At 40.8% G+C, this 25,034-nt stretch overlaps 1 protein-coding gene and 1 pseudogene across 1 annotated transcript in view; both read left to right on the forward strand.

Annotated features, from left to right (window-relative positions):
• The first annotated feature begins 833 nt into the window (after nt 1-833).
• Nucleotides 834-25,034, forward strand: part of UBE4A (ubiquitination factor E4A) — a 45,564-nt gene continuing 21,363 nt past the window's right edge. The window contains exons 1-12 of the mRNA XM_002754485.7: nt 834-908; nt 6,195-6,343; nt 11,354-11,527; nt 12,389-12,501; nt 14,125-14,277; nt 15,456-15,615; nt 16,030-16,232; nt 16,436-16,627; nt 17,839-18,172; nt 19,861-19,981; nt 22,496-22,800; nt 24,379-24,511. Of these exons, the coding sequence (XP_002754531.1) occupies nt 6,223-6,343; nt 11,354-11,527; nt 12,389-12,501; nt 14,125-14,277; nt 15,456-15,615; nt 16,030-16,232; nt 16,436-16,627; nt 17,839-18,172; nt 19,861-19,981; nt 22,496-22,800; nt 24,379-24,511 (2,009 nt within the window). The 5' untranslated portion in view covers nt 834-908; nt 6,195-6,222. The remainder of the gene's footprint in view (nt 909-6,194; nt 6,344-11,353; nt 11,528-12,388; nt 12,502-14,124; nt 14,278-15,455; nt 15,616-16,029; nt 16,233-16,435; nt 16,628-17,838; nt 18,173-19,860; nt 19,982-22,495; nt 22,801-24,378; nt 24,512-25,034) is intronic.
• Nucleotides 8,993-10,052, forward strand: LOC144578047 (all trans-polyprenyl-diphosphate synthase PDSS1 pseudogene; annotated as a pseudogene).

Here is a 25,034-nt window from a genome sequence, read left to right on the forward strand (position 1 = left end):
GGTGCATAGGTAATACGCAAATATTGCATTATTTTATATAAGGAACTTGAGCTTCCATGGATTTTGGCACCCGAGGTGGTACTGAAACAAATCTCCCACAGATACCAAGTGCATAGTCATTCCCTTGGAATATATATTCTTTGGAGAAATGTCTATTCAAGTCCTTTGCTCCTTTTTGAACTAAACTGTTTGGGAGTTTTTCGTTCTTGTAGTTTTTTATATATTCCAGATAGTAATCATTTAACCGATATACGAGTTGCAACTATTTTCTCTTATTCTGTGAATTGTTTTTTTACTTGCACAGCGCTTTTAACTCTTGAAAAGTATGCTGTTTCTATTATGTGTATCTCGAAACAATCTTGTAGGATGTATACTGTCTCCACTTTACAGACAAGAAAACTGAAATCCAGTCAAAGATAACACACTCCAAAGATTCCTCCAAAGATAGTGTTATCCCTTCGAGAGTAACAGAAGCTTCTTTAAAAAGGTCTCGGACTGGAGGGAAAATAGAGCAAATTCCCAACAGAGGTTGCGAGCAGAGCCGAGGATCACAGAGTTTTATCTGCCCTCGATACTCTGGTTTCCAAAACCCAGCCTCATATTCTAGTCTTCAAAGAGAACTGCCAGGTAAACCAACTCGTCCCACAGTCCGATCCCAAAGCCACTTCCTGCCACTTCCGCCCTGCCTCCAGTCAGCCGTTAATACGCTAGCGCATGCGGCGTAAGAGTATTTGAGCGCCGGTCGCCGGGGTGAGCCTGCATATCGTGCTTCCGGCGCGGAGATGAACTTCCACAAGCCCCGGCACTTAGTGATGATGTAACTTCCGGTTACTGTGCTGAGTCGGAAGTGGGAACCCTTCGGCCGCTTTGATTCTGTTGTGTCGTCGCTGCTGGCCCTTCAGGCTCTGGTAAGACTGGAGACAGCCTCAGGGGAGGACGTCGTTGACTTTGCATTGTGATATTTTCTGCTAGTCCAATGCCATTTCAGGCCTGTTCACTCTTACCTTCTCCAAATTCTTTCTTCTGTGCTTTCCTAACCAGGGACCTTCTCCTTCTTGAACTTCGACCCTGTCTGATTTGGAACCCCTTACAGTGCCCCAGCTTCTGATGTCTCTCTGTACATTTCTTTCCCCAACTTTGCCAAGCCCCTCCCGGAAGAGGCCGGAGCGCTGTCATCATATTATCTTATGACTTACTATCTCTAGAACGTGCCCCGGGCGGGTGGATCTCCCTCCTTCCCGCGAATCCTTTATGGAACGTGGAAGGATAAAATATAGTAGATAGCAAATAGGAAAATGCAAAAAAGATAAGATTAATCGCGAGTCATAAGCAAACCAGTTGAATGCATACATCAGGATGTTGACGTTTCTTAAGGCAGGTGATGAGTTCACCACAGATAACTCTTGGGGCACTTTGCTTCATGTTTCCTTGGATTTAGAAGACACATCTAAAGTTGAGTGACCACACCTCATGAGCTTATATTTGATGAATCTTCCCTTTAGAATCAGTTTTATGGTCTGAGAGCAAGCATATGTTTAGTCTTGCTGTCATTTACTGTTTTGGCCTCACGTGGAAACCTGCAATAAGTCGGGATCCAAGAAGGACTGCTGTTTGCTTTTTGACTTGAGATCCTTCTAGGCTGCAGACAGATGTGCTGATGGAATTTGTTGCCATATTAGCATGGCCCAATAGTGTTGGGTGAAACATATGACAACGAAAATGGTTTTTTAATTTCTATTTTAATTTATTTGTCAGGACAGAGACCTTGTGAGAGTATGATTTGATAAAGCTTGATTTTTGACAATCCCAGTTTTACAAAGTGTTTCAGATATTCCTGTTTAAAAACAATACCAAGTCTTATGTTAATACGTTGTGTGTTCATGAGAGCTGACAGTGGTCTTAAAGGATTAGTGATACTGTTTATAAACAAAAGCTTGAATCAGGAGGAGGTGACAATTTTGTGGGACAGCTATTATAGATCTTTGCAGCAAGTATATCAAAGTGAAATTTGTTTTCAAGGAGGATATATTTTAAAAGAATCAAATCCAGAAGCTTCTAAGGATTGGTAGTTGTACCATCCCTAAGTCTGACAACAGGATAGTGTCGTATCTCTGTATGACAGTTGAAAATAGGAAACTATATGTATATATATATGGTTTGGTTTTGTTTTATTTTTTATTTATTTATTTATTTTTTTTTTTTTTGAGACAGAGTCTGGCTTTTTCACCCAGGCTCTGCTGTGGAGTGCAATAGCATGATCTCAGCTCACTGCAGCCTCCACCTCCTGGTTTAAAGTGATTGTCCTGCCTCAGCCCCCCAAGTAGCTGGGATTACAGGTGAACACCACCATGCCTGGCTATTTTTTGTAGAAACGGGGTTTCACCACATTGGCCAGGCTGGTCTCAAACTCCTGACCTCAAGTGATCTGTCCACCTTGGCCTCCCAAAGTGCTGGGATTACAGGCGTGACCCACTGTACCCAGCCCTGAAAAGAGGAGATTATAAATCCCGAGTGACATTGTTGAATATGAAAACAAAATACGAAGTTTCCGTTTTATCAGACCTTTAGAGTGGGTGAATATCTAGGTACTCTTATTTACATTGGTAAGTCCATTGAACAGATCTAAACTGACATCTCCACAAAGGTTCTCATCAAGTGATCAGTCCTCCTTTTTCCTGTAGAAATTTTCTATAAATGACTACACAGTTTTAGCCCTTATTTATGAAAAAAAGTTTATGTACCGATTTGACATACATGTGAAAAAGATTAGCTTAGTGAAAAGTAGGTGAGAATCTTTTTGTTTTTCAGAGATAGTAGAGATGACAACAGAGTCTTATTTCCATCCACCATTCTACACATCCAAGATACCAAAGAACCAGTGTCTAGCCTGGTAGCTTGACCTTCCACTGCAACCTAAGACAAGTACTAAAGTCCTTACCTTGAAGTAGGATCATGGGTGATGCTGTTGACTACAAGGAGTTCAGAAAGAACTACCTGTAAGATTGAAGCCATTCATTAACTATTTAGGATTTTGTGATTGTGATGTATAATGCCAGACACAGAAGACAGAATAATCAGATATGAACATGTACTCAAAAAAGCTTACAGTCTGGCAATGTAGAAGATCTGTTTAGGAATACAATGCAGAAAGTTTAAAATCCTAGCAAAAATATAGGTAAAATGTAGTAGGAAGCTAGCTTCTTTATACAGTACAACAATATAGGATTGGGAAAGAAGGAAGTAATGCCATTTATGGTGATAAATTCTTTTTTAGTTCTCCTGATAGTTTTTTTTTTTTTTTTTTTTGAGACGGAGTCTCGCTCTGTTGCCCAGCTGGAGTGCAGTGGCGCGATCTTGGCTTACTACAAACTCTGCTTCCCAGGTTCAAGTGATACTCCTGCCTCAGCCTCCTGGGTAGCTGGGATTACACACGCATGTCACCACACCTGGCTAATTTTTTTTGTATTTTTGGTAGAGACGGGGTTTCACCATGTTGGTCAGGCTGGTCTCAAACTTCTGACCTGTGATCTGCCCACCTTGGCCTCCCAAAATGCTGGGATTACAGGCATGAGCCACTGCGCCTGGCCTTATCGATAGTCTTAAGAGCCTCTCTGTCGTATGTCCTATATTCCTGGCTTTCAGCTTCCTTTCTGCTTATGTGTTGCAGGTGATGCATGTCCTTTGTAATAATCTAGACACTTTTCAGTTGTGTTTTTTAAAAAATCAAACTGGTTTAGGCATTTAGGGAAATTTTATTTGTTTTTATAACTGAAAAATCCAGACTTCTCTTTCCATCTCTCAGTTCTATTTTCTTCTGTATGTTGGCTTAGTTTTAGGCTAGGCCTTTTCTAAATGGTGTAAAGATGGCAACTCTAGGCTTATATCTTACCAGCCTAGCAACTCAAGCAGGAAAAAACTCCCTTTTCTGTAGATTCAACTGAAGTCCTGAAGCTGGTATTCATTGACTCTGTTAGGCCTCTGTAGTGTCTTGCGTCCACTCCTAGATCAATGCTTTGGCCAGAAAATGCTGTACTCTTTTTAGCCTGGCCACACCCGTATGTTCATTCCTGGGGTGAGGTCAACCTCTCCTGAACATATGGATTGAGTGGAGTGGATACCCAAAGGAAAAAATGGATGTGATGTTTTAGAGACAGAAATAGCAAGAGTTCACTATACTTTTTGCATTCCTTTGGAATTCAGGGTATTTTAGGATGGAAGTAAAATGGTGTCAGCTAACAATAGGACAGTTCTTATTGGATTTACATTAATTAGAGGTAATAATTAAACTTATGCAGTAATTACATGGGGAAAATCCCTCTCTTTAATTCCTAAATACTAAATAGGGTATCTTTCCCTTTTTTGCATTATTAAGCTTGACTAAATATACATAGCAAAAAATAAAATATACAAGGCCAGGCGCAGTGACTCATGCCTATAATCCCAGCACTTTGGGAGGCCAAGGTGGGAGAATCACTTGTGGTCAGGAGTTTGAGACCAGCCTGGCCAACATGGTGAAACCCCACCTCTACTAAAAATACAAATAACAGTTCAGTTCCTTGAAACAGTAAAGCTCTGAGCTGTGCCAAGAAGAGACTAGACTCTGCCTAAATCATTACAGCTAAGTGGCCATTAACTCTTGTGTAGAAAACAATGACGAGGAGCATGGAGCAAGTGCTGAAGATGCCTCAGAATTGTCAAGAAGTGTTATAAATAATCTCTCTTTCTGCAGTAAATAAGGGTAACTTTTTCCACCATATTAGCTTTTGTTTTTTTGAGACAGAGTCTCACTCTGTCACCTAGGATGGAGTGCAGTGTGTCAGTCTCAGCTTTCTGCAACCTCCACCTCCCAGGTTCACGCGATTCTTCTGCCTTAGCCTCCCGAGTATCTGGGATTACAGGTGCCCACCACCACAACCAGCTAATTTTTGTGTTTTAGTAGAGATGGGGTTTCACCATGTTGGCCAAGCTTGTCTTGAACTCCTGACCTCAGGTGATCCACCTGCCTCAGCCTCCCAAGGTGCTGGGATTGCAGGCGTGAGCCACTGCACCTAGCCCACGTTAACTTTTGTTAATATGATCCTGTGAGGAGAGTCTTGCCTCAGTAAACTAAAGGTGGACCAAGTGTTCTTTTCTTCTTCTTCCTTTATACCTCTACCCCCGCTATTTCTAAGGTCTCTGTCCTTGTAACAGTTCAGGATTCTTGTGAGCAAAACATTCATACTCTTTGTCTCTTCCCACTCTTTTCAGGCTTGTATTTAATATTTCTATGTCACAGCCTTAAAATTTCAGAAAGGGGAGAAAGTCTTTCAGGGAGCTCTGCTTATTCTGTTGTGCCTCTGAGTTCACTTGGTCTCTAATGAGGAGACGTAATCAGAAGAGTATGAATGCAGGCTCATCAGCTCTATGAAACACTTTTGAGGTATACACATTTCATATTACATGGTAGACCTGACAGTTGGAATTTGCATTTGCTTCAGTATTATTTTTAAAAATCAGGTAAACAGTGAAGGTTAGATACAGCATGAAGCAAAGACCAGTTAATTTTTAGTGGAAGAAATATCAGTAGTATTACTCCTAGAATAAAAATAAATAGATTGCTTAATCTATGTTGAAAACCCATAACATACAGCTAAACTGCTTCCAATCCTGATTTGCCAGTCCACATTTAAGATATGGGCTTTCACTGAATTTATATGTAGCTGAGGAATTTTCAGCTCCAGACCAGCCCTAAGTCATAGAAGTGCCTTGTCCTCCCCACAGTGAATGAGAACTAGACTGCCAGCTTAAAGACTTGGGAAATCCATAATTCTTGTCTTATTATTTCTCAGTGTCACATTGTTGTTACCATTGATAGGTGAGTTCTCTCTTTTACTTCAGTAATTCTTTCTACTTAACCTATTTTCTTAAAGGTATAGCAAATAAAAACATATCAACAGATATATGCATTCCAGCTGAACATGTTTTAGGCTTTTTCATTTTAGCTATCCCCAAATCAAGCCACCAAGTCCAGCTGGTAGGTTTGTAACCATTTTGCCAAAAATGTCTTGAGTTTGGGGACGGGAATTGGAAAAATCTTAACCCAAAGTCTTTTTAAATGTATTGTATTTGAGAAATGGAAGAAGAAACAACCACAGGTATTGTGTTATCTGCCCTCTTGTGTCTAATACCTGTCCTTTGAACATCCCCTCCCCCAGGTCTGGATGGAGGATACCTTAAAGTGAAATGACAGACCAGGAGAATAACAACAACATCTCAAGTAACCCCTTTGCTGCTCTTTTTGGCTCCCTGGCTGATGCCAAACAGTTTGCGGCAATCCAAAAAGAGCAGCTGAAGCAACAATCTGGTAAGTGGAGGAGCCAATAGCAGCAGATAAGATGACCTAGAATGGGGTCTTCCCAAATTAGGTATTCTTTGAGTCCTTAATTGCAATTGGAATTTAAGTTTGGGACAAAAGTTGGCTTTTGTTTGTTTAGAACAGAAATTGGTTTTTTTGTTGTTTTTGTTGTTGGTTTTGTTTTGAGACCCTCCCCTCCCCATCCTCTCCACTTACAAAAAGAGACCAGATAACAGGTGGTTCCATAGTAACAGATGCCAGTCGTGATCCCCAAGCTGTCAGGCTGTTTTCTGTAAAAGGAAACAAATCACCTAGTAAAAGCTATATAAATAAATCTCGTTAACATAGGACAGTGTGGAAAGCAAGTCATGTGCAGCCATAGAAAGCAGCTGTGAAAGGAAGAATTGTAAAAGCTTTTGGACCTGTAGGCAAATGAGATTTGTTCTAAAGCTCAGCACTTCAGAGGTCCTCCCAAGCAAAGTGCTTCATCTGTTCCAACGAGTGGCATTGTTTGTAGCTTAGCCCCATTCGGAGAGACTTTAAAAAATCTGATCCTTAGCTTTACTGTGATGAAAAGAATCAGAATAACATCTCAGTAATCGGAAAAAATGCTTTTCTTCCCAGGACCAAGTTTAAGATCAAGTCCAGCTTCTTCCTATGAGGAAACATAGACACTAAAAGAATTAGGTGTTCTCAAATATTTTAATCTTCTGAAGATACTCACAGTCTTTCAGAAGAGAAATTGCTCCCCTTCTCCTCTCTCCAAAAAGAATAATGATGTTTTTCTTTTGAGAGAAGAAGTATTTGCATTTTCCCTTTATTTATTTTTTTTAAAAATATTCAGGTGCATAGCTGACTTGTGGCCTTACTTTCAATCAGAAAAAGTTGAAGAAAAAAGAGGTAAAGGCAAGACAGATGAATGATTGATAGACAGGGTGGTGACTGAAGCAAGGGAAAAACAAATTCAGTGTTGATTTTTTTTAACATTGTATTTCCAGTCTCTGAAATCTCTCCCAGATTGCTTTGATACAGGCCCAGAATGGGAAACTCTGGTTTCAGGGAGAAAGCAGAGTGAAAAATAGGAAAAATAAAGAAATGAGAAAGTATGATTTATAAGTATGTGATTGAGGGAACATTTGCTGAACAGATTATTAGCTTCTGTCGCCATTGGAGGTCAGAGGAGAATTCAATAGTATAGCAGCTGAGCAACAGAACACTTGTCCTTCTGGCTGTAAACAGACATAAAGCTGGCTAGAGTTGAGAGCATTGCAGGCACCAAGCAGTGGGGACAAGTCAGGCACATGCCCTTCTGTTACTATTTTGGCACCTCATCATCCTACTTTGTTTACACTGAGTTTATCATGCCACCAGGTCCAACCTGTTTCCATTAGCAATTAGTACTTTGCCAAAACCTTTGGCTTCCTATATTGAGCTTTTACTCACTACACTAAAGCAACTCCGACTTTGAGAGTTTTACCTGGACTTTCAGAGTAACCATTCTGTCAACAGAGAAAAGTAGATATAGACTCATATGTGGCATATAGTGAATAACACTACTTTTATGAAGTCGTTCAGCATGAATGATGTGACCAGTTGCGGAGGCTCATGCCTGTAACCCCAGCACTTTGGGAGGCCTAGGTGGGCACATCACCTGAGGTCAGGAGTTCGAGACCAGCCTGGCCGACATAACAAAACCCCATCTCTACTAAAAACACAAAAATTAGCCAGGCGTGATGGTAGGTGCCTGTAATTTCAGCACTTTGGGAGACCAAGGTAGGTAAGTTACCTGGGGACAGAAGTTCAAGACCAGCCTGGCTAACATGGTAAAACCCCATCTCTACTAAAAATACAAAAATTAGCCAGGTGTGGAGGTGGGCACCTGTAGTTCCAGCTCCTCAGGAAGCTGAGGCAGGAGAATTGCTTGAACCTTTGAACCCGGGAGGTGGAGGTTGGAGTGAACCAAGATTGTGCCACTGTACTCCAGCTTGGGCAATAGAGCAAGACTCCATCTAAAAAAAAAAATCAAAAAAAAGGATATGAGCAGATTTTGAGGACAGAAGTTTTTTAAAAATAAAAATAAGGCTGGGCATGGTGGCTCATGCCTGTAATCCCAGCACTTTGGGAGGCCAAGGCAGGCAGACAGCCTGAGGTCAGGAGATCAAGACCAGCCTGGCCAACATGGTGAAGCCCTGTCTCTCCTAAAAATACAAAAAATTAGCCAGACATGGTGACCAGTGTCTGACCTCAGCTACTCAGGAGGCTGAGGCAGGATAATTGCTTGAACCAGGGAGGCGGAGGCTGCAGTGAGTCGAGATCATGCCATTGCAGTCCAGCCTGGGCAACAAGAGCAAAACTCCTTCTAAAAAAAATTTAAAAATAAAAATAAAAGGGGGCTGTTCCTGGAGGCCAGTGGCATGGAGCCCCATGCCCGGCTTCCCCAGCCTTGCGGGGCTGCCAGGCCTGCGCACCGCTGCCGACACCTGATTGCAGGCTCATAGGAGGAAGGGACTTGACTTGTCTCAGATAATTTTAATTTTGTGAAGCATCTGACATCTGCCTGTCCAAATGTATATAGTATATCACAGTTTCATCATGCAACCCCGGACAATAAAACACACAGTGGTGAGAAGTACACTGATCTTTTCAAACTCAGTTGGAGAGACTTGAAAGGTCTAAATGAGGACATTAGAAAGGAACTGCTCCTGTCAACATTAGAACTTAAGGAAATGTCTGAGTAGTACTTTGATGGAAGAGGGAAAGCCTTCCGACTGATTATTGTGGCACTAATGGACCAAGCATTCGGTATTCATCATGACAACTCCCGACATGTACAAGCCAGCCAGCGCACCATAGCCTTAATTCCAGAAATGATTCACATTGCTAGTCTGGTTCATGATTATGTTACTGGCGATGCAAGTTCTTGAAGAGCAAAACACACAGTTAATAAGATCTGGGGTGAAAAGAAGGCTGTTCTTGCTGGAGACCTAACTCTTTCTGCAGCATCTATAGCTCTGGCACAAACTGGAAATAAAACTGTTGTATCTATTTTAACCCAAGTTATTGAAGATTTGGTGCATGGTGAATTTCTTCAGCTTGGGTCAAAAGAAAATGAGAATGAAAGATTTGCACACTACCTTGAAAAGACCTTTAAGAAGACTGCCAGCTTGATAGCCAACAGTTGTAAAGCAGTCTCTGTTCTAGGATGCCCCGGCCCAGTGGTGCATAAGATCACCTATCAGTATGGAAAAGTAGGAACAACTTTTTAGCTAATAGATGATGTATTGGACCTCACCTCATGTTCTGACCAGATGGGCAAACCAACATCAGCTGATCTGAAGCTTGGGTTAGCCACTGGTCCTGTCCTGTTGCCTGTCAGCAGTTCCTAGAAATGAATGCTCTGATCATGAGACAGTTCAGTTTGCCTGGAGATGTAGACAGAGCTCGACAGTATGTGTTACAGAGTGATGGTGTGCAACAAACAACCTACCTCACCCAGCAGTACTACCACGAAGTGATAAGAGAGATCAGTAAACTTCGACCATCCCCAGAAAGAGATACCCTCATTCAACTTTCAGAAATTGTACTCACAAGAGATAAATGACTGTTCTTTCTGGCAGCCGTCTTACCAGACTGTGCCTAAAGAATTTTATGGAATACACTTTATTTGCTTCATGTGCAGATAAACAAAAATCATTTTAAAAGATATCAAACTTATTGATGGGCAATTTATTTTTTTTAATTGCAAAAGTTTTTTCAGAAAACTTTTTAAATGTAATTAAACCATCTGAATCTGTCATTTAGTCCTATAAATTCTAATCGAGCTATTTTGATGGTTATATGTGGTATTGTTTACACTGTTCATATCCACATGTAAGGCCATTACACAAATAATTTATGTTAAAATTCAAAAAAAAAATACAATTAAAATTAAACCGAAGGAATTTCATCAATAAGAAAAATGTAACAAGAAAGAAGAAAAAAGGTATAAGAGATGTGACAGGCAACTTATGTATGATAACCAAATGATTAAAAAATTTGTTCTCATGAATCATTAGAGAAATGCCAACTAAAACAACATTTATAATTAAATAGTTTTTACCTATAAAATTTGTGAAGAGTCAAACGGGCACTCTCTCATATACTGTTGGGTTGGCATGTAAATCGGAACAGTCTCTTTGAGGGTAAATTGGTAGTAAATGTTAACTTTTTAAATGTTCGAGCTCTTTGATCCAGCAGTTCTACGGCTCTGAATTTCTCCTATAGAAATACTCATACAAGTGAACAAAAAGAGTTAAGTTGTACTGAGTGCAGTATTTAAAATCATAAAATATTAGAAACAACTCTATTGTTCATCGGTTGAAAAGTGGCTCCATAAAATCACAGTGCATGCAAAAGATGCGATACAATACAGCTGTTGAAAAGAGTGAGGTAGGCCTCTAAATGGCCTAATGGGGAAAGGTGTTGGTGCTGAATAACAGGCAAGCTGAAAAGAGCTGTGCATAGTATTTTTTTAATTAAAAAGCATAGTAATGAATATTAGCAATAGAATAGAAAAAAATTCTGGAACACTGCTAAGTTAAGCGTCTTAGGGAATTGGTTCAAGAGACTTTCTATACTATATTTTTTTGTACAGTTAAGAACTATTAAAACAAATGTGATCTCTTAAAATCAGGGAGAAAAACCATACATTTATAATAATTAAAGGCATTTTGATCTATTAGGTCATTCTTGTTCACTAGGATTCTGTAGGGAAGATAACATTACTATTTCTGGCAGTGTGAAGTATAATTATGGGTAGAAATAAAACTTTTGCTTTGTAAAATGTGGTAGGACTTATAGCCAGGAATTTTAAAACCTATACTTATCTTCCCTGACTTGAGATGCTCACTAATTAGATGATTAGCTTGTTTTACATCCGAAATTATCGTCCGCTTGGTTACATTTATTATTTTTGGTAGTATGCTTGATTCTCTCTTAACAAAAGGGGTGTAACATTTAACAGTATACATTTTTTGGCAGATGAACTCCCAGCTAGCCCAGATGACTCGGATAATAGTGTGTCAGAGAGCCTGGATGAATTTGATTACTCTGTGGCTGAGATTAGCCGCTCATTCCGATCACAGCAGGAAATATGTGAGCAACTCAACATCAATCACATGATCCAAAGGATCTTCCTTATCACTCTGGACAACAGTGAGTTACAAACTTACAGTCTCTTCATTATTCTACCCTTCCTATTTGAACTTGGGCTAGGGGCTTGCTCTTAGAAAGCAATTACAGCTGATGGTTACAAACCTACTCACTGCCCTCCTTGGAACTCAGGGTTTATATTTCAGTGAACCTTTTGGTATGACTTAAAAACAGCATTAGGCCAGGCAAGGTGGCTCATACCTTATAATCCCAGCACTTTGGGAGGTCGAGGTGGGTGGATCACCTGAGGTTGAGAGTTTGAGATCAGCCTGACCAACATGGAGAAACACTGTCTCTACTGAATAATACAAAATTAGCCAGGTGTGATGGCTCATGCCTGTAATCCCAGCTACTCTAGAGGCAGGTGGAGGTTGTGGTGTGCCGAAATCGTGCTATTATTGCACTCCAGCCGGGGCAACAAGAGTAGAACTCTGTCAAAAAAAAAAAAAAAGTATTTACACACAGATCTAACTTTTCTTCCCATTTCAATACTGACTATGCTATATAGCCATTTGCCTTTACTACCTTAAAAGGGAAATGGGAATGGTAGCCAAACCCATTTTCTTCTCAGAGGTAACCTAAATATTCAGATGGAAACCCTGAGAGGTGTCAGTGTTTTCCTTCTGTGCCCTCTCTATGGTTAAACCCCAAAGTTGGTACTAATGTCTTAGTTAATAACAAATCCCATTCTCTGTGACTAGAGGGAAAAAAAGATTTGAATCTTTATATGTTGCTTTGTATATCAGGATCATTCTGGTATTACCTCAGTCAAGTTTGCAGTTCAAGAGAAATGCTGTCAAGATCAGTTGTCTGTATAGGACAGAAGCATTATCCTTAACCTATTGTATTAAAACCATTTCCCAGGTGATCCCAGCTTGAAAAGCGGGAATGGCATCCCCAGCCGTTGTGTGTATTTGGAGGAAATGGCAGTAGAACTAGAAGATCAAGACTGGCTTGATATGAGCAACGTTGAGCAGGTAACATTCTTATGTTCCTAATGTGTGCCCTTAGCAAAAATTAGCTATGCAGCTGAACTCTGCTCACTCTTTTGCAACTTATGCTTATGTCCATATGTCTGTCTCTTTTTTTTTTTAACCAGTAGAAGGCTAATTAACCTGGATGTCCATCTCTAATATTGTGGTGTTCCTCTTTTGGAATTTTTTCATCTACCATGGCAACATGTCCAAATTTATCCATCCTCTAAGCATTGGTTAAAATGCCTTCTTAATTACAAAGCCTTGCCAGATAAAAGTTGTTACTACCTCCTCTGGGTACCTAGAATAATCAGCCTATGCATCTCTTATGGGAATTGTTACTTTCTGTCTCATGCTTTCTTATGTACCTGTCTTATCTCCCCTATGAGACTTAAGCTATTGAGGTCAAGATCCATCACGTTTTCTTGTTCATATTCTTTCTATGTTAGTCTGTTTTTTGTTGCTATAAAAAAAAATACCTGTGACTAGGCACAGTGGCTCATACCTGTAATCCCAGCACTTTGGGAGGCCAAGTCAGGAGGATCTCTTGAGGCCAAGAGTTACCAGCCCTGGCAACATAACAAGATCATGTTTCTACAAAAAAATACAAATAATTAACTGGGTGTGATGGCATGTACCTGTAGTCCCAGCTACTCAGGAGGCTGAGGTGGAAAGACTGCTTGAGCCTAGGAGACACTTACTACAGTAAGCCATAGTCACACCACTGCACTCCAGCCTGGGCGACAGAGCAAGAAGGACCCTGTCTCAAAAAAAAGAATACCCAAGCAGTAATTTGTAAAGAAAAGTTTATTTAGCTCACAGTTCTGCAGGCTGAGAAGTTTCAGGCCATGTCCCTGGCTTCTGGTGAGGGCTTTCGTGCTGCCTCACAATATGGTGGAGGAGGTCATCAAAGGATGCATACAATGAGGACACATGCAAAGAGAAGAAAACCTGAGGCTTGTCCTGGCTTAATAACAACCCGCTCTGGAGGGAATTCATCCATTCCCATGAGAACTAATTCAGTCTTGTGAGAGCAAGAATTCATTCACCACCTCAAGAGTAGCACCAAACAATTCATGAGGGATCCACTCCCATACCCAGACACTTCCCACTAGCCCCACCTCCAGCACTGCCACAAGGAGATCAAATTTCAACATGAATTTTGTTGGGGACAAACGTGTAAACCACAGCACTTTAAAAATCACAACAGTATGTTGTACCTTACAGGTGCCTGAGTAACATTAAAAGAATAAAATTTTGGTAGAAAAGACAGTTGACAACTTGCAGTTTAACTTCACATTTAGAGTATCTCTGTATAAGTCTGAGTAAGATCAGCAATCACACAGAACGGTAGATTTCACTTTTAAGTTTAATCACTGATCTCAGCACCATTCAACAAATTGTCTTTTAATGCCTACTCTGTGCTGGGGCTATACTAAACACTTGAGGCTTGATTTTGGATAACTTTATACCATAATTTTCTAATATTTTCTAAAGTAGAAAGATACAGGGCCCTTTTTTTCTCCTTCACTTGCAATAACCTGCATCAGAATTACTTTTACATCTTAATGCTCTAAGATTAATTTTGCAATAGTTTCATATTTTTGTTTGTTTTTTTCTTTATAGGCCCTCTTCGCTCGCTTATTACTTCAGGATCCGGGCAACCACTTAATTAACATGACTTCTTCTACAACGCTAAATCTCTCTGCTGATCGAGATGCAGGGGAGCGGCACATTTTTTGTTACCTTTACTCCTGCTTCCAGAGAGCCAAGGAAGAGGTAAAGGAATAATCCCCGTTGAATACCATATTGTCCTCTTGGGTATGACTTTAGCATGTAGGCCAGAGTTGGATCAGTCTTTATATCAATTTATATATGTCATAGTATGTTTAGAACTGGATGTCAGGAGCACTAAAGCTTTTATATCAATTTATATATGTCATAGTATGTCTAGAACTGGATATCAAAGGCACTAAAGGTTTAGTGTCTCCTTTCTGTGTCTTCGGGGGAGTCCACCCTTCTCTCCAATTGACCAATGCCTCCTATTCTCTCTAAAAACCTCTTTAGAAATCACACTCTTGGCTGGGTATGGTGGTTCATACCTATAATCCAAGCACTTTGGGAGGCCAAGGTGGGTGGATCACTTGAGATCAGGAGTTTGAGACCAGCCTGACCGACATGGAGAAACTCCATCTCTACTAAAAATACAAAAAATTAGCTGGGCATGGTGGTACCTACCTGTAATCCCAGCTACTCGGGAGGCTGAGGCAGGAGAATCACTTGAATCCAGAAGGCGGAGGTTGCGGTGAGCAGAGATTGAGCCATTGTACTCCAGCCTAGGCAATAAGAGCGAAACTCAGTCTCAAAAAAAAAAAAAAGAAAGAAAAAGAAATCACATCCTTAAAAAAGTCTTATGAGGCTGGGCACGGTGGCTCACTCCTATAATCCTAACACTTTGGGAGGCTGAGGCAGTTGGATCGCATGAGGCCAGGAGTTCAAAACTAGCCTGGACAATGTGGCAAAACCTTGTCTCTACTAAAAATAAAAAATTCGCCAAGTGTAGTGGCACACATTTATCATCCCAGCTACCCAGGAGGCTGAGACAGGAGAATCACTTGAACCCAGGAGGTGGAGATTACAGTGAGCCGAGATCACACCACTGCACTCCAGCCCAGGTGGCAGGGCAAGACTGTCTCAAAAGAAAAAAAAGGTTCATGAATTCATTTCCACTGAGGTGTAAATATTAGGATAGGCTAAGCCTGACACTTCCAGGATTGGAATTTTAAATAGGTAGGTAGATGATTCCTTAAGCCAAGGAATGAATCTCTAATTTTCAAGCGTCCACAGGAGACCAGTACTTTATGGAACACATGTCTCTTCCATTCTGTTTACTATGTCTGCTTTTGTTCCAGATTACAGAGTTAGATTATTCCCTCTTTTCTTCATGCTATTTGCAGATTACCAAAGTTCCAGAGAACCTGCTACCCTTTGCAGTACAGTGCAGAAACCTCACTGTGTCCAATACTCGAACAGTTCTCCTCACCCCAGAGATCTATGTCGACCAAAACATCCATGAGCAACTGGTAGATTTGATGTTAGAAGCCATCCAGGGAGCCCGTGAGTACATGAGCAAGATCTGTAAGCCTCTACATTTTGATTTTCAGATTTAAAATTTCACTAATTGCATTAGAAAGTCTCAGAGCCATTGTGGTTCTGGTATAAATTAAGGAAGAGGGCTCACATTTTGATCTTTGAGGTTGAGTACCAATAGAATAATGCCGGACATGTTAACACACCCCTGTAGTCCCATCTACTCTGGAGGCTGAGGCAGAAGGATCCCTTGAGCCCAGGAGTTTGAGGCTGTAGTATGCTATTATCACACCTGTGAATAGCCACTACACTCCAGGCTGGCAAAAAAGCAAGACCCCATCTCTAAAAAACAAAAAAGAATTATTAAAAGTAAAGAGCTAGTGTGTAAAGGCATATAAAAATTCGTGTGCCCTCCTTTCTCTCTCATTTGTCTTGTTTTAGATTTTGAAGATGTAACTGAGTTTCTAGAAGAGGTGATTGAAGCCTTGATACTGGATGAGGAAGTTCGAACATTTCCAGAAGTCATGATTCCAGTGTTTGATATTTTATTGGGCCGAATAAAGGATCTAGAGCTCTGTCAAATCCTTTTGTATGCATATCTGGATATTCTTCTCTATTTCACTAGGCAAAAAGATATGGCAAAGGTAGGCCTGAAAGATGATATATATTCAGTTGAGCTGGATGTATGATACGTTATGCTTCCCTATCCTGAGGACACTATAATATTACCTATTATAAGAAAAAGGTAGATTGGTGGTTGTATCAACTTACCTGTTTTGAGGCCCTCTCATCCCATCACCTTATCTCACCATGCAGATGAATAAGCAGGACTTGTCTTCTTTTACAGGTTTTTGTGGAATATATTCAGCCCAAGGACCCTACCAATGGGCAAATGTACCAGAAGACCTTGCTGGGAGTAATTCTGAATATCTCCTGCTTATTAAAGACTGCGGGTGTTGTAGAAAATCATGGCTACTTTTTGAATCCATCTCGTTCCAGCCCCCAGGAGATCAAAGTACAGGAGGCCAACATCCATCAGGTGGAACTGTTTACTGGGGTATCCCAGCCCCTGATCTTAAATGAGTTTTCTCAGAAAGCAGATACAGATAAGGCTGCTCAAGCCTCTCTGGGAAAGCAAATTGATCTAGTTGGCTTTTACATCACAAAAAGAAATTACAGCTGGGTGTGGTAGCTCAAGCCTGTAATCCCAGCACTTTGGGAAGCCAAGGTGGGAGGATCACTTGAACCCAGCAGTTCAATTTGAAACCCACCTGGGCAACACAGTGAGACCCCCCCATCTCTACAAAAAATACAAAACTTAGCTGGGCATGGTGGCAAGCATCTGTAGTCTCAGCTATTTGGGAGGCTGAGGTGGGAGGATCACTTGAGCCTGGGAGGTCAAGACATCCGTAAGCCATGATTGCATCATCACACTGCAGCCTGGATGACAAAACGAGACTGTCTTAAAAAAAAAAAAATTGCCCTCTTTTTAGCATATGCTAAGAGCAGAGGATAAACCTGTGTGGGGTAAGAATGAGCTGCTGCTACTCTTTGCCTTTTGCTGTAGCACTGCTACCTCTCCCCAACCCTCATTTTTCTCACTGAGCTATAATTTTAGCTCTGAAAACCTTTTGACTGAACTCTAGTTTATAAACCCAATTTTTATTCCTTTTCCTCTCTCCTCCTATGCTCTCTCTATTTGGGCTTCTTCACATAAATTATAGTAGAGATCTAGCCAACATGAGGCATTTAAATGATTGAATTGGGTATAGTTTAAGTCTCCTATTCATTAATCATTACTTTCTAAAGCAGGGTGTGGCAAACTAGCATTGGCCAAATCTGGCCTGCCACCTGTTTTTGTAAATCAAATTCTATTAAACTAGCCATGCCCATTAGTATATGTATTGTTTGTGGTTTGAATTCATGCTACAGTGATAGATTTGAATAACTGCTACAGACACTGTATGGCAAGTAATGCCAGAAATATCATCTAGCCCTTTGCAGAAAAAACTTACAGACCTGTGCTCTAATACCATGTAATGCCATCTGCATTTGGGCAACTGATGAGATTCTCTTATAAGTGCCCAGAAATATATTTTAAAATCAAATTAGGGCATAAGGCACAGATAGTGAGGGGAAAGATTAGGATTAGCATATTTTTAGAAACTGCCAGTTGTTAAGATTTGGGAACAGAAAATACTAGGATTGTGAAACTGGAATGTTCTGTGGTTGTGTTTTCTGGTTGAACAGTTCATGGCTCAGTTCCACGAAAAGATCTACCAGATGCTGAAGAACTTACTCCAGCTCTCTCCAGAAACCAAACACTGTATCTTGTCCTGGCTTGGAAACTGTTTGCATGCAAATGCAGGCCGCACCAAGATTTGGGCCAATCAAATGCCAGAAATCTTTTTCCAAATGTATGCCTCGGATGCCTTCTTTCTGAATCTGGGTGCTGCTCTCCTGAAGCTATGCCAGCCATTTTGCAAACCCAAATCCTCTCGGCTCCTCACCTTTAATCCCACATACTGTGCCCTGAAGGAGTTGAATGATGAAGAAAGAAAAATTAAAAATGTACACATGAGAGGTAGGGGAGAACCAGGCTTCTCAAACCGTGTGTGTGTGTGTGTGTGTGTGTGTGTGTGTGTAAAACATGTAAAGCATTCACTCCGTTATCATTCACTCCCTTATCCTTTTTCACAGAGTGCCTTTCTCAAAAACAGATGAGGCAGAACAAAGAGCTATTTAGAATTTTTTTTTTTTTGAGACAGAATCTCACTCTGTTGCCAAACTGGAGTGCAGTGGTGCAATCTCGGCTCACTGCAACCTCCACCTCCCAGGTTCAAGCGATTCTCCTGCCTCAGCTTCCCAAGTAGCTGGGACCTACAGGCATGTCCCACCATGCCCAGCTAATTTTTTTTTTTTTTTTTTTTTTTTGAGATGGAGTTTCACTCTTGTTACCCAGGCTGGAGTGCAATGGCGCGATCTCAGCTCACCACAACCTCTGCCTCCTGGGTTCAAGCAATTCTCCTGCTTCAGCCTCACAAGTAGCTGGGACTACAGGTGCGCACCACCATGCCCAGCTAATTTTTGTATTTTTAGTAGAGACGGGGTTTCACCATGTTGACCAGGATGGTCTTGATCTCTTGACCTTGTGATCCACTCGCCTCAGCCTCCCAAAGTGCTGGGATTATAGACGTGAGCCACCGCGCCCGGCCATCCCAGCTAATTTTTTGTATTTTTAGTAGAAATGAGGTTTTACCATGCTGGCCAGGATGGTCTCCTTCTCTTGACCTCATGATCTACCCACCTTGGCCTCCCAAAGTGCTGGGATTACAGGCATGAGCCACCTCACCCAGCCAGAATTTTTTAAAGACCAATTTTTGAGGGGGAAAAAAAACAGCTGGTAGCTTTTAAATGTTGTACTTTAGTGAGACCATCTCTCTGGATTTGGTAGCCTTGCAAATTCATTCATTCATACTTATACAAATGAATAAAGTACAGTCCTGAACCTTTTTGAACTCGGGCTCCAGAAGGCAGATGTATTAACAGATAATTATAGTATAGGGCTACGCTGTGAGAACACAGAGAAGGGAGTAAATAATCAATTCTGCAGAAGTTGGAGGTCTTCATAGCTGAGTCTTAAGAAACAAGTTAGGATTTACCAGCCAAAGAAGCAAGAGAGTCCCTTTAAACCAAGAGAAAAACAAGTATAAAGGTACAAAGCTATGGAAAATCTTGACTAAGGAATAGTGAGAGGCTCGTTGTGGCTAGGCCAAAGGTAGATGGTGTAGGGGAGGAAATGAGTCAAGGGAGGAAGAGAGTTGGGGCTGGATTGGAGAAAACAATACAGAGAAATGAAAAGAAAAATGATTCATAATCCTACCACTGCAGGTGAATCACTCTTAATTTTGGTATATTTCATTCCAGTTTTATCATTCTAATTATAAACATGGTAACTGCTCAAAAGCAAATAATAAAAATTTTTTAAAGCCCAAAATACAAATGATATATTGCCTGTCGCTTGAAACAATCTATAATATTACTCCTTTTAATTTTTGGTGATTTTGTGGTCAAGTGAAAAAGATTTAACTGTATTTCTGTAGACAAAAGCCAAAAGTGTGTGTAGACAAGGAAGTAATTTGACAAGATTTGTTTTTAAGAAGATATCACTGATTACAGTATGGAAGTTGAACGAGTATAAGAGGAGGCTGGAGACCAAGATAGATGTCTGTGGCAAGGCATTTACCTTTTTTTTTTTTAAACTTCTTTGAGGTTTGGACAAAGAAACCTGTTTGATCCCAGCTGTGCAGGAGCCGAAGTTCCCACAGAACTACAACCTTGTAACTGAGAACCTTGCCCTGACAGAGTACACCTTGTACTTGGGATTTCACAGGTAACTCCCCTAGTGTCATTAGGAAGAAACAATTTAGTTGTGTTGATACCGGGAAGGTTGCAAGTGATTCTTTGGCCAGGCACTGTAGCTCCCATCTGTACTCCCAGCATTTTGGGAGGCCAAAGCAGGAGGATTGCTAGAGGCCAGAAGTTTAAGACCAACCTGGGCAAGAAAGTGAGATCCCCCCATCTCTACCAAAAAAAAAAAAAAAATTAGCCAGGCATGGTGGCATGTGCTTGTAGTCTTAGCTGCTCTGGAGCTGAGGTAGGAAGATTGCTTGAGCCTAGGATTTGGAGGACGCAGTGAGCTATGATTGTACAACTGTACTCCATCCTGGGTGACATAGTGATAATCTGTCTCTTAAAAAAAAAAGAGAGAGAGAGAGAGAGTCTTAGAGATATAACCTGAGCTTATTCTAAAGGCTTACTACATTAGAATCTGGTAGGAAAAGGGCATTGTATGAATTTGTGTTTCATGAATCAGCTTTGTACAGATTCCTTACATTTGTTTTTAACTGTTGGTGTTGAACTCTTGTCACCCAGGCTGGAGTGTAGTGGCATATTTTCAGCTCACTGCAACCTCTGCCTCCTGGGTTTAAGCAGTTCTCCTGCCTCAGCCTCCTTAGTAGCTGGGATCCAAGGCATATACCACCAGGCCTGGCTGATTTTGTATTTTTTTAGTAGAGACAAGTTTTGCCATGTTACCAGGCTAGTCTCAAACTCTTGGGCTCAAGTGATCCCCCTACCTTGGCCTCTCAAAGTGCTGGGATTACAGGCATAAGCCACTGTGCCTGGCCTGTTTTTAACTTTTGACCTGTTTGATCCCAGCTGTGCAGGAGCTGAAGTTCCCACAGAACTACAACCTTGTGTACTTACAGACTTAAAGATGTACTCGAATTTTTCTCTACATTTGCAAATTTTTAAATCACTGTTTTTCTATTATGATCTGGGAAAGTGGAATTGTTTTCATTTTATATTGCACTTTCTGCTCTTAAATTTTCGTTACTGGCCAGGTGTGGTGGCTCATGCCTGTAATCCTTAGCACTTTGGGAGGCCAAAGGCAGGCAGATCACTTGAGCCCAGGAGTTTGAGACCAGCCTGGGCAACCTGGCAAAACCCCATCTCTACAAAATATATAAAAATTAGCTGGGCATGGTGGCATGTACCTGTAGTCCCAGCTACTTAGGAGGCTGAGGTGGGAGGATCTCTTGAGCCTGGGAGATTGAGACTGCAGTGAGCCGAGACTGCACCACTGCACTCTAGCCTGGGCAACATAGTGAAACCCTGTCTCAAAAAAAAAAAAACACCTATTTCATTACTACTCCTGGTGATAAAAGACCAAGTTCTACTCTACAGAGAGACAAAAATGGCAAAAATTAAGGAAATATTTATAAGGAAATCTGATGAGATTAATAGGACCATGGAAGAGCTGTGCATAGTAAAGAAGATTCTAGAAATATGAAGACTTTACACCCAGAACGTATGACTTCCAAAAACAGTTCTTGTTCTGGCTATCCATTATTCTGTAATTATTTTTCATCTGATATAGCTGATTATGACAAGTATAATTAGAGGAAGAAAACAGCAGCTCAGTCATAGAAAGGAACGCTAAGAATAGCAATGTGAATGCCCTCTCAAGATGCCTGAATAGATGCAGAGCATTTTTCAAAACTATTCAGTCAACACATTGCTGGAAGAATGAAAATATATCTTTAGAGAGAAATCCCCATCATAGACATTTTAAATGAGACAGTAGATAAAAGTTCATCATGTGCTTAACCTGCTCAACTGCCTAGATTCAAACAAAAAATGAATATCATCTAGTTTCCCAGTATTCAGTAGCCCAAGACATTATCTACAGGGCCAGAGGAGATGATTTTAGACTATTATTCATAACTTTGAATTATGTGTCTTCCTTTCAGTAGAGAATATTAGGCTGACCTTTTCTGAAGAATAATTTAATTTAATATTGAACAACAGAGAGCTGGAAGCTGCTCTTAGATTGCATCTCAGGTGGCTACTAGTTTATATGTGGTCATTACTAATCTAGAGTCCCTTTACACCAGCTTAGTTTTCTACTAACCAAAGAAAGACCATCCATATAACCCCATCAAAGTGTGATCACTGCATTGAAGTATGATCGTTGTCCTTGTGTGGTATAAAACTATTCTGCTGGGCTTCTTGTACTTTGCCTAATAATTATTTATTTTATCTAATAAACAGTCCATTCTACATCCTACTCACCCAAGCTGCCTTTCTTCGGATAGTGCATTTCAACTGGAGGCTGCTAACTATTTGCAATTAGCTTCAATTATGTTGAATACTTGGCAATGCTTTCCCATTGCTGTGCACCCTGCCTGTGTCCTGTCAGAAACTTTTGTGAATGCCTTCTGTGTCGTTACAACTGCAACTCCCTACTATCCTTAAACAGAAGACTAGACTAAATAATTGAGGATTTGGTTTTTGTGACTTTCCGTTTTTCCTGACCCAGTCTCTTCTGCTTTCTTGGGGGCAGGTTGCATGATCAGATGGTAAAAATCAACCAAAATCTGCATCGGCTGCAGGTTGCCTGGCGGGATGCTCAGCAAAGTTCTAGCCCTGCTGCTGACAATCTTCGTGAGCAGTTTGAACGACTGATGACCATCTATCTTTCTACCAAGACTGCCATGACAGAGCCACAAATGCTACAAAACTGCCTAAACTTGCAGGTGTCCATGGCTGTTCTACTGGTTCAACTGGCCATAGGCAATGAGGGCTCACAGCCAATAGAGCTAACCTTTCCTTTGCCAGATGGCTACAGCTCTTTGGCTTATGTGCCAGGTAAGCAGGCTCTCCCTTGGGAATGTCCTATTTATAGCCTTCTGAGTTTAACTGGGTCACTTTGGAAGCTTAATCTTCAAAATACCCTTTCTTCATTATCATTCAGTTGTTTTTGGAGAAACAACTCAAACTTAGTATCTACTGTTCAAAGTAGTGGGGGACTAACAGTTTGTTCCTCAACCTTGTGTCCCCACTGCTGTGCATATCGGAAAATCATCTTCAAAGGATTAAATGTAGTCAGAGTTGTCAGAGCTGTTAGTTTCTGTCATTAATATTTGTTCAATTTACACATTCATCTAACTTTCCCTGTCCTTTTTGTGGAAAAAAAATTAGCTCCTGTTGGTTAGCTCAGAAGGGAAAAAGAAAGAGGGATAGAGAGAGTGTGTCTCAGTCAGTGAGAGGTGGGGCAGGTGTTGTCAGTCTAATCAGGTTATGTGTTCTTAACCATTGTATTGGTCCTATCATGCTGTGTAACAGATTACCGCAAAACATAGCAGCTTAAAACTACAGACCGTGTATGGCGGTGCACACCTGTAATCCCAGCACTTTGGGAGGCCAAGATAGGATGATTACTTGAGCCTAGGAGTTCAAGATAGGCCTGGGCAACATAGGGAGACCTTATCTCTAAAAAAAATTAAAATTTAGCTAGGCATGGTAGTGCATACCTATAGTTCCAGCTACTCAGGAGGCTGAAGTGAGAGAATCACTTGAGCCTATGAAGTTGAGGCCACAGCGAGCCATAATTGCACCACTGCACTCCAGCCTGGGTACAGAGCAGGACTTTATCTCATAAAAAAATAACAAAATAACAACAACTACGAACAGCTCACTCAGCTGCATGGTTCTGACTCAGAGTTCCTCAGGAAGTTACATAGCCAAGCTGTCAATCAGGGCCTTAGGAATCTGAGGACTCTACTAGGGCTGGAGGATCCACTTACAAGCCCAGTCATGTGGTTGTCAACAGGCTTCAGTTGCTTGTGCTATTGGCCAGCAGCCTCTTCTCGGCCATGTATATGTCTTCTAAATACTACCACAATATGGCAGCTGGCTTCCCCCAGAGCAAGTGACCAAAATGGAGACTGTAAGCTTTTATACCCTAATCTTGGAAATGACATATCATCACATCTGCTGTATGCCTCAGAGTTTATCTTCTACTCTGAAAGAGTGAATATAGGAAGGGACTGCCCAAGGTCATGAATACCAAAAGGCAGTGTTCACTGGAGGACCATCCTGGAGGCTGGCTACTGCCATCATCTAACATATTAATCTTTACTAGGGAGTCCTCACACATCTGAAGGGTTTAAACCATGGTTAACCTTGAGTGTAAAAGTGTATATATAGTATACTGATGTGTTAACAGTTTGTTTCATTACTGTCCATATATTTACTTGAATAAAAATTTAAATTGACTTAAAGGAGATTTTACGTTTATTGACTTACCACCATCTCTAGTACCAACAAAACATTTAGGTTTTTTTAACCTTCATTAAGTAGGATGAAAGGGAGGAATTTAAATGTTGTTTATTAGTACAGATATACAGATGTTTGGCTAATTCCAGTGAATATTTTCTTTTTCAGAATTTTTTGCAGATAACCTGGGTGATTTTCTCATTTTTCTCCGCCGCTTTGCCGATGACATTTTGGAGACATCAGCAGATTCCCTGGAGCATGTCCTTCATTTTATCACTATTTTCACTGGAAGCATAGAAAGGTGAAGTGCTGAAAGCTTGGTTCTGTCACTGCTTGCTGTAAAACATTCAGAAGACTTCTAAACCAAGAAACAAGCCTGAATCATAAGGGATTGCCTTCAGAAATTACGTTAAAATTAATGAAGCACCTGACCATCTGGCTACCTGTAGGTAGCCAGAAAATTTAATCCTGCATATAAGGTATCTGATGGGAATTCCACTGCTAGTCCCTGGTTAAAGTAGTTAACATAATGCCAAAAACTTACCAGTGGCAGCCAGGTGCTAATGATCTTCTAATAATTACATGATGATAAAGCTTGTTCTTGCTATTCTGAGTTGGATGAGCAGTAAACTTAAATCAATGTTGTTTCTCATTTCAAGTTTTCTCACTCATAGTTCTAGTCTTCTTTTCCAAAGGAAGATTCTGTGACTTGTAGAATTGCTTCCCTGATTTTTTTTGATGCATAGGCTAAAGGAAATGGAAACTCTGTGTACAAAAGTGAAGATTTCCTGCAGAGTGAAGAGAATGACCCACAATTCCCTGAG

Source organism: Callithrix jacchus, chromosome 10 (assembly GCF_049354715.1).
Source record: "Callithrix jacchus isolate 240 chromosome 10, calJac240_pri, whole genome shotgun sequence".
NCBI lineage: Eukaryota > Metazoa > Chordata > Mammalia > Primates > Cebidae > Callithrix > Callithrix jacchus.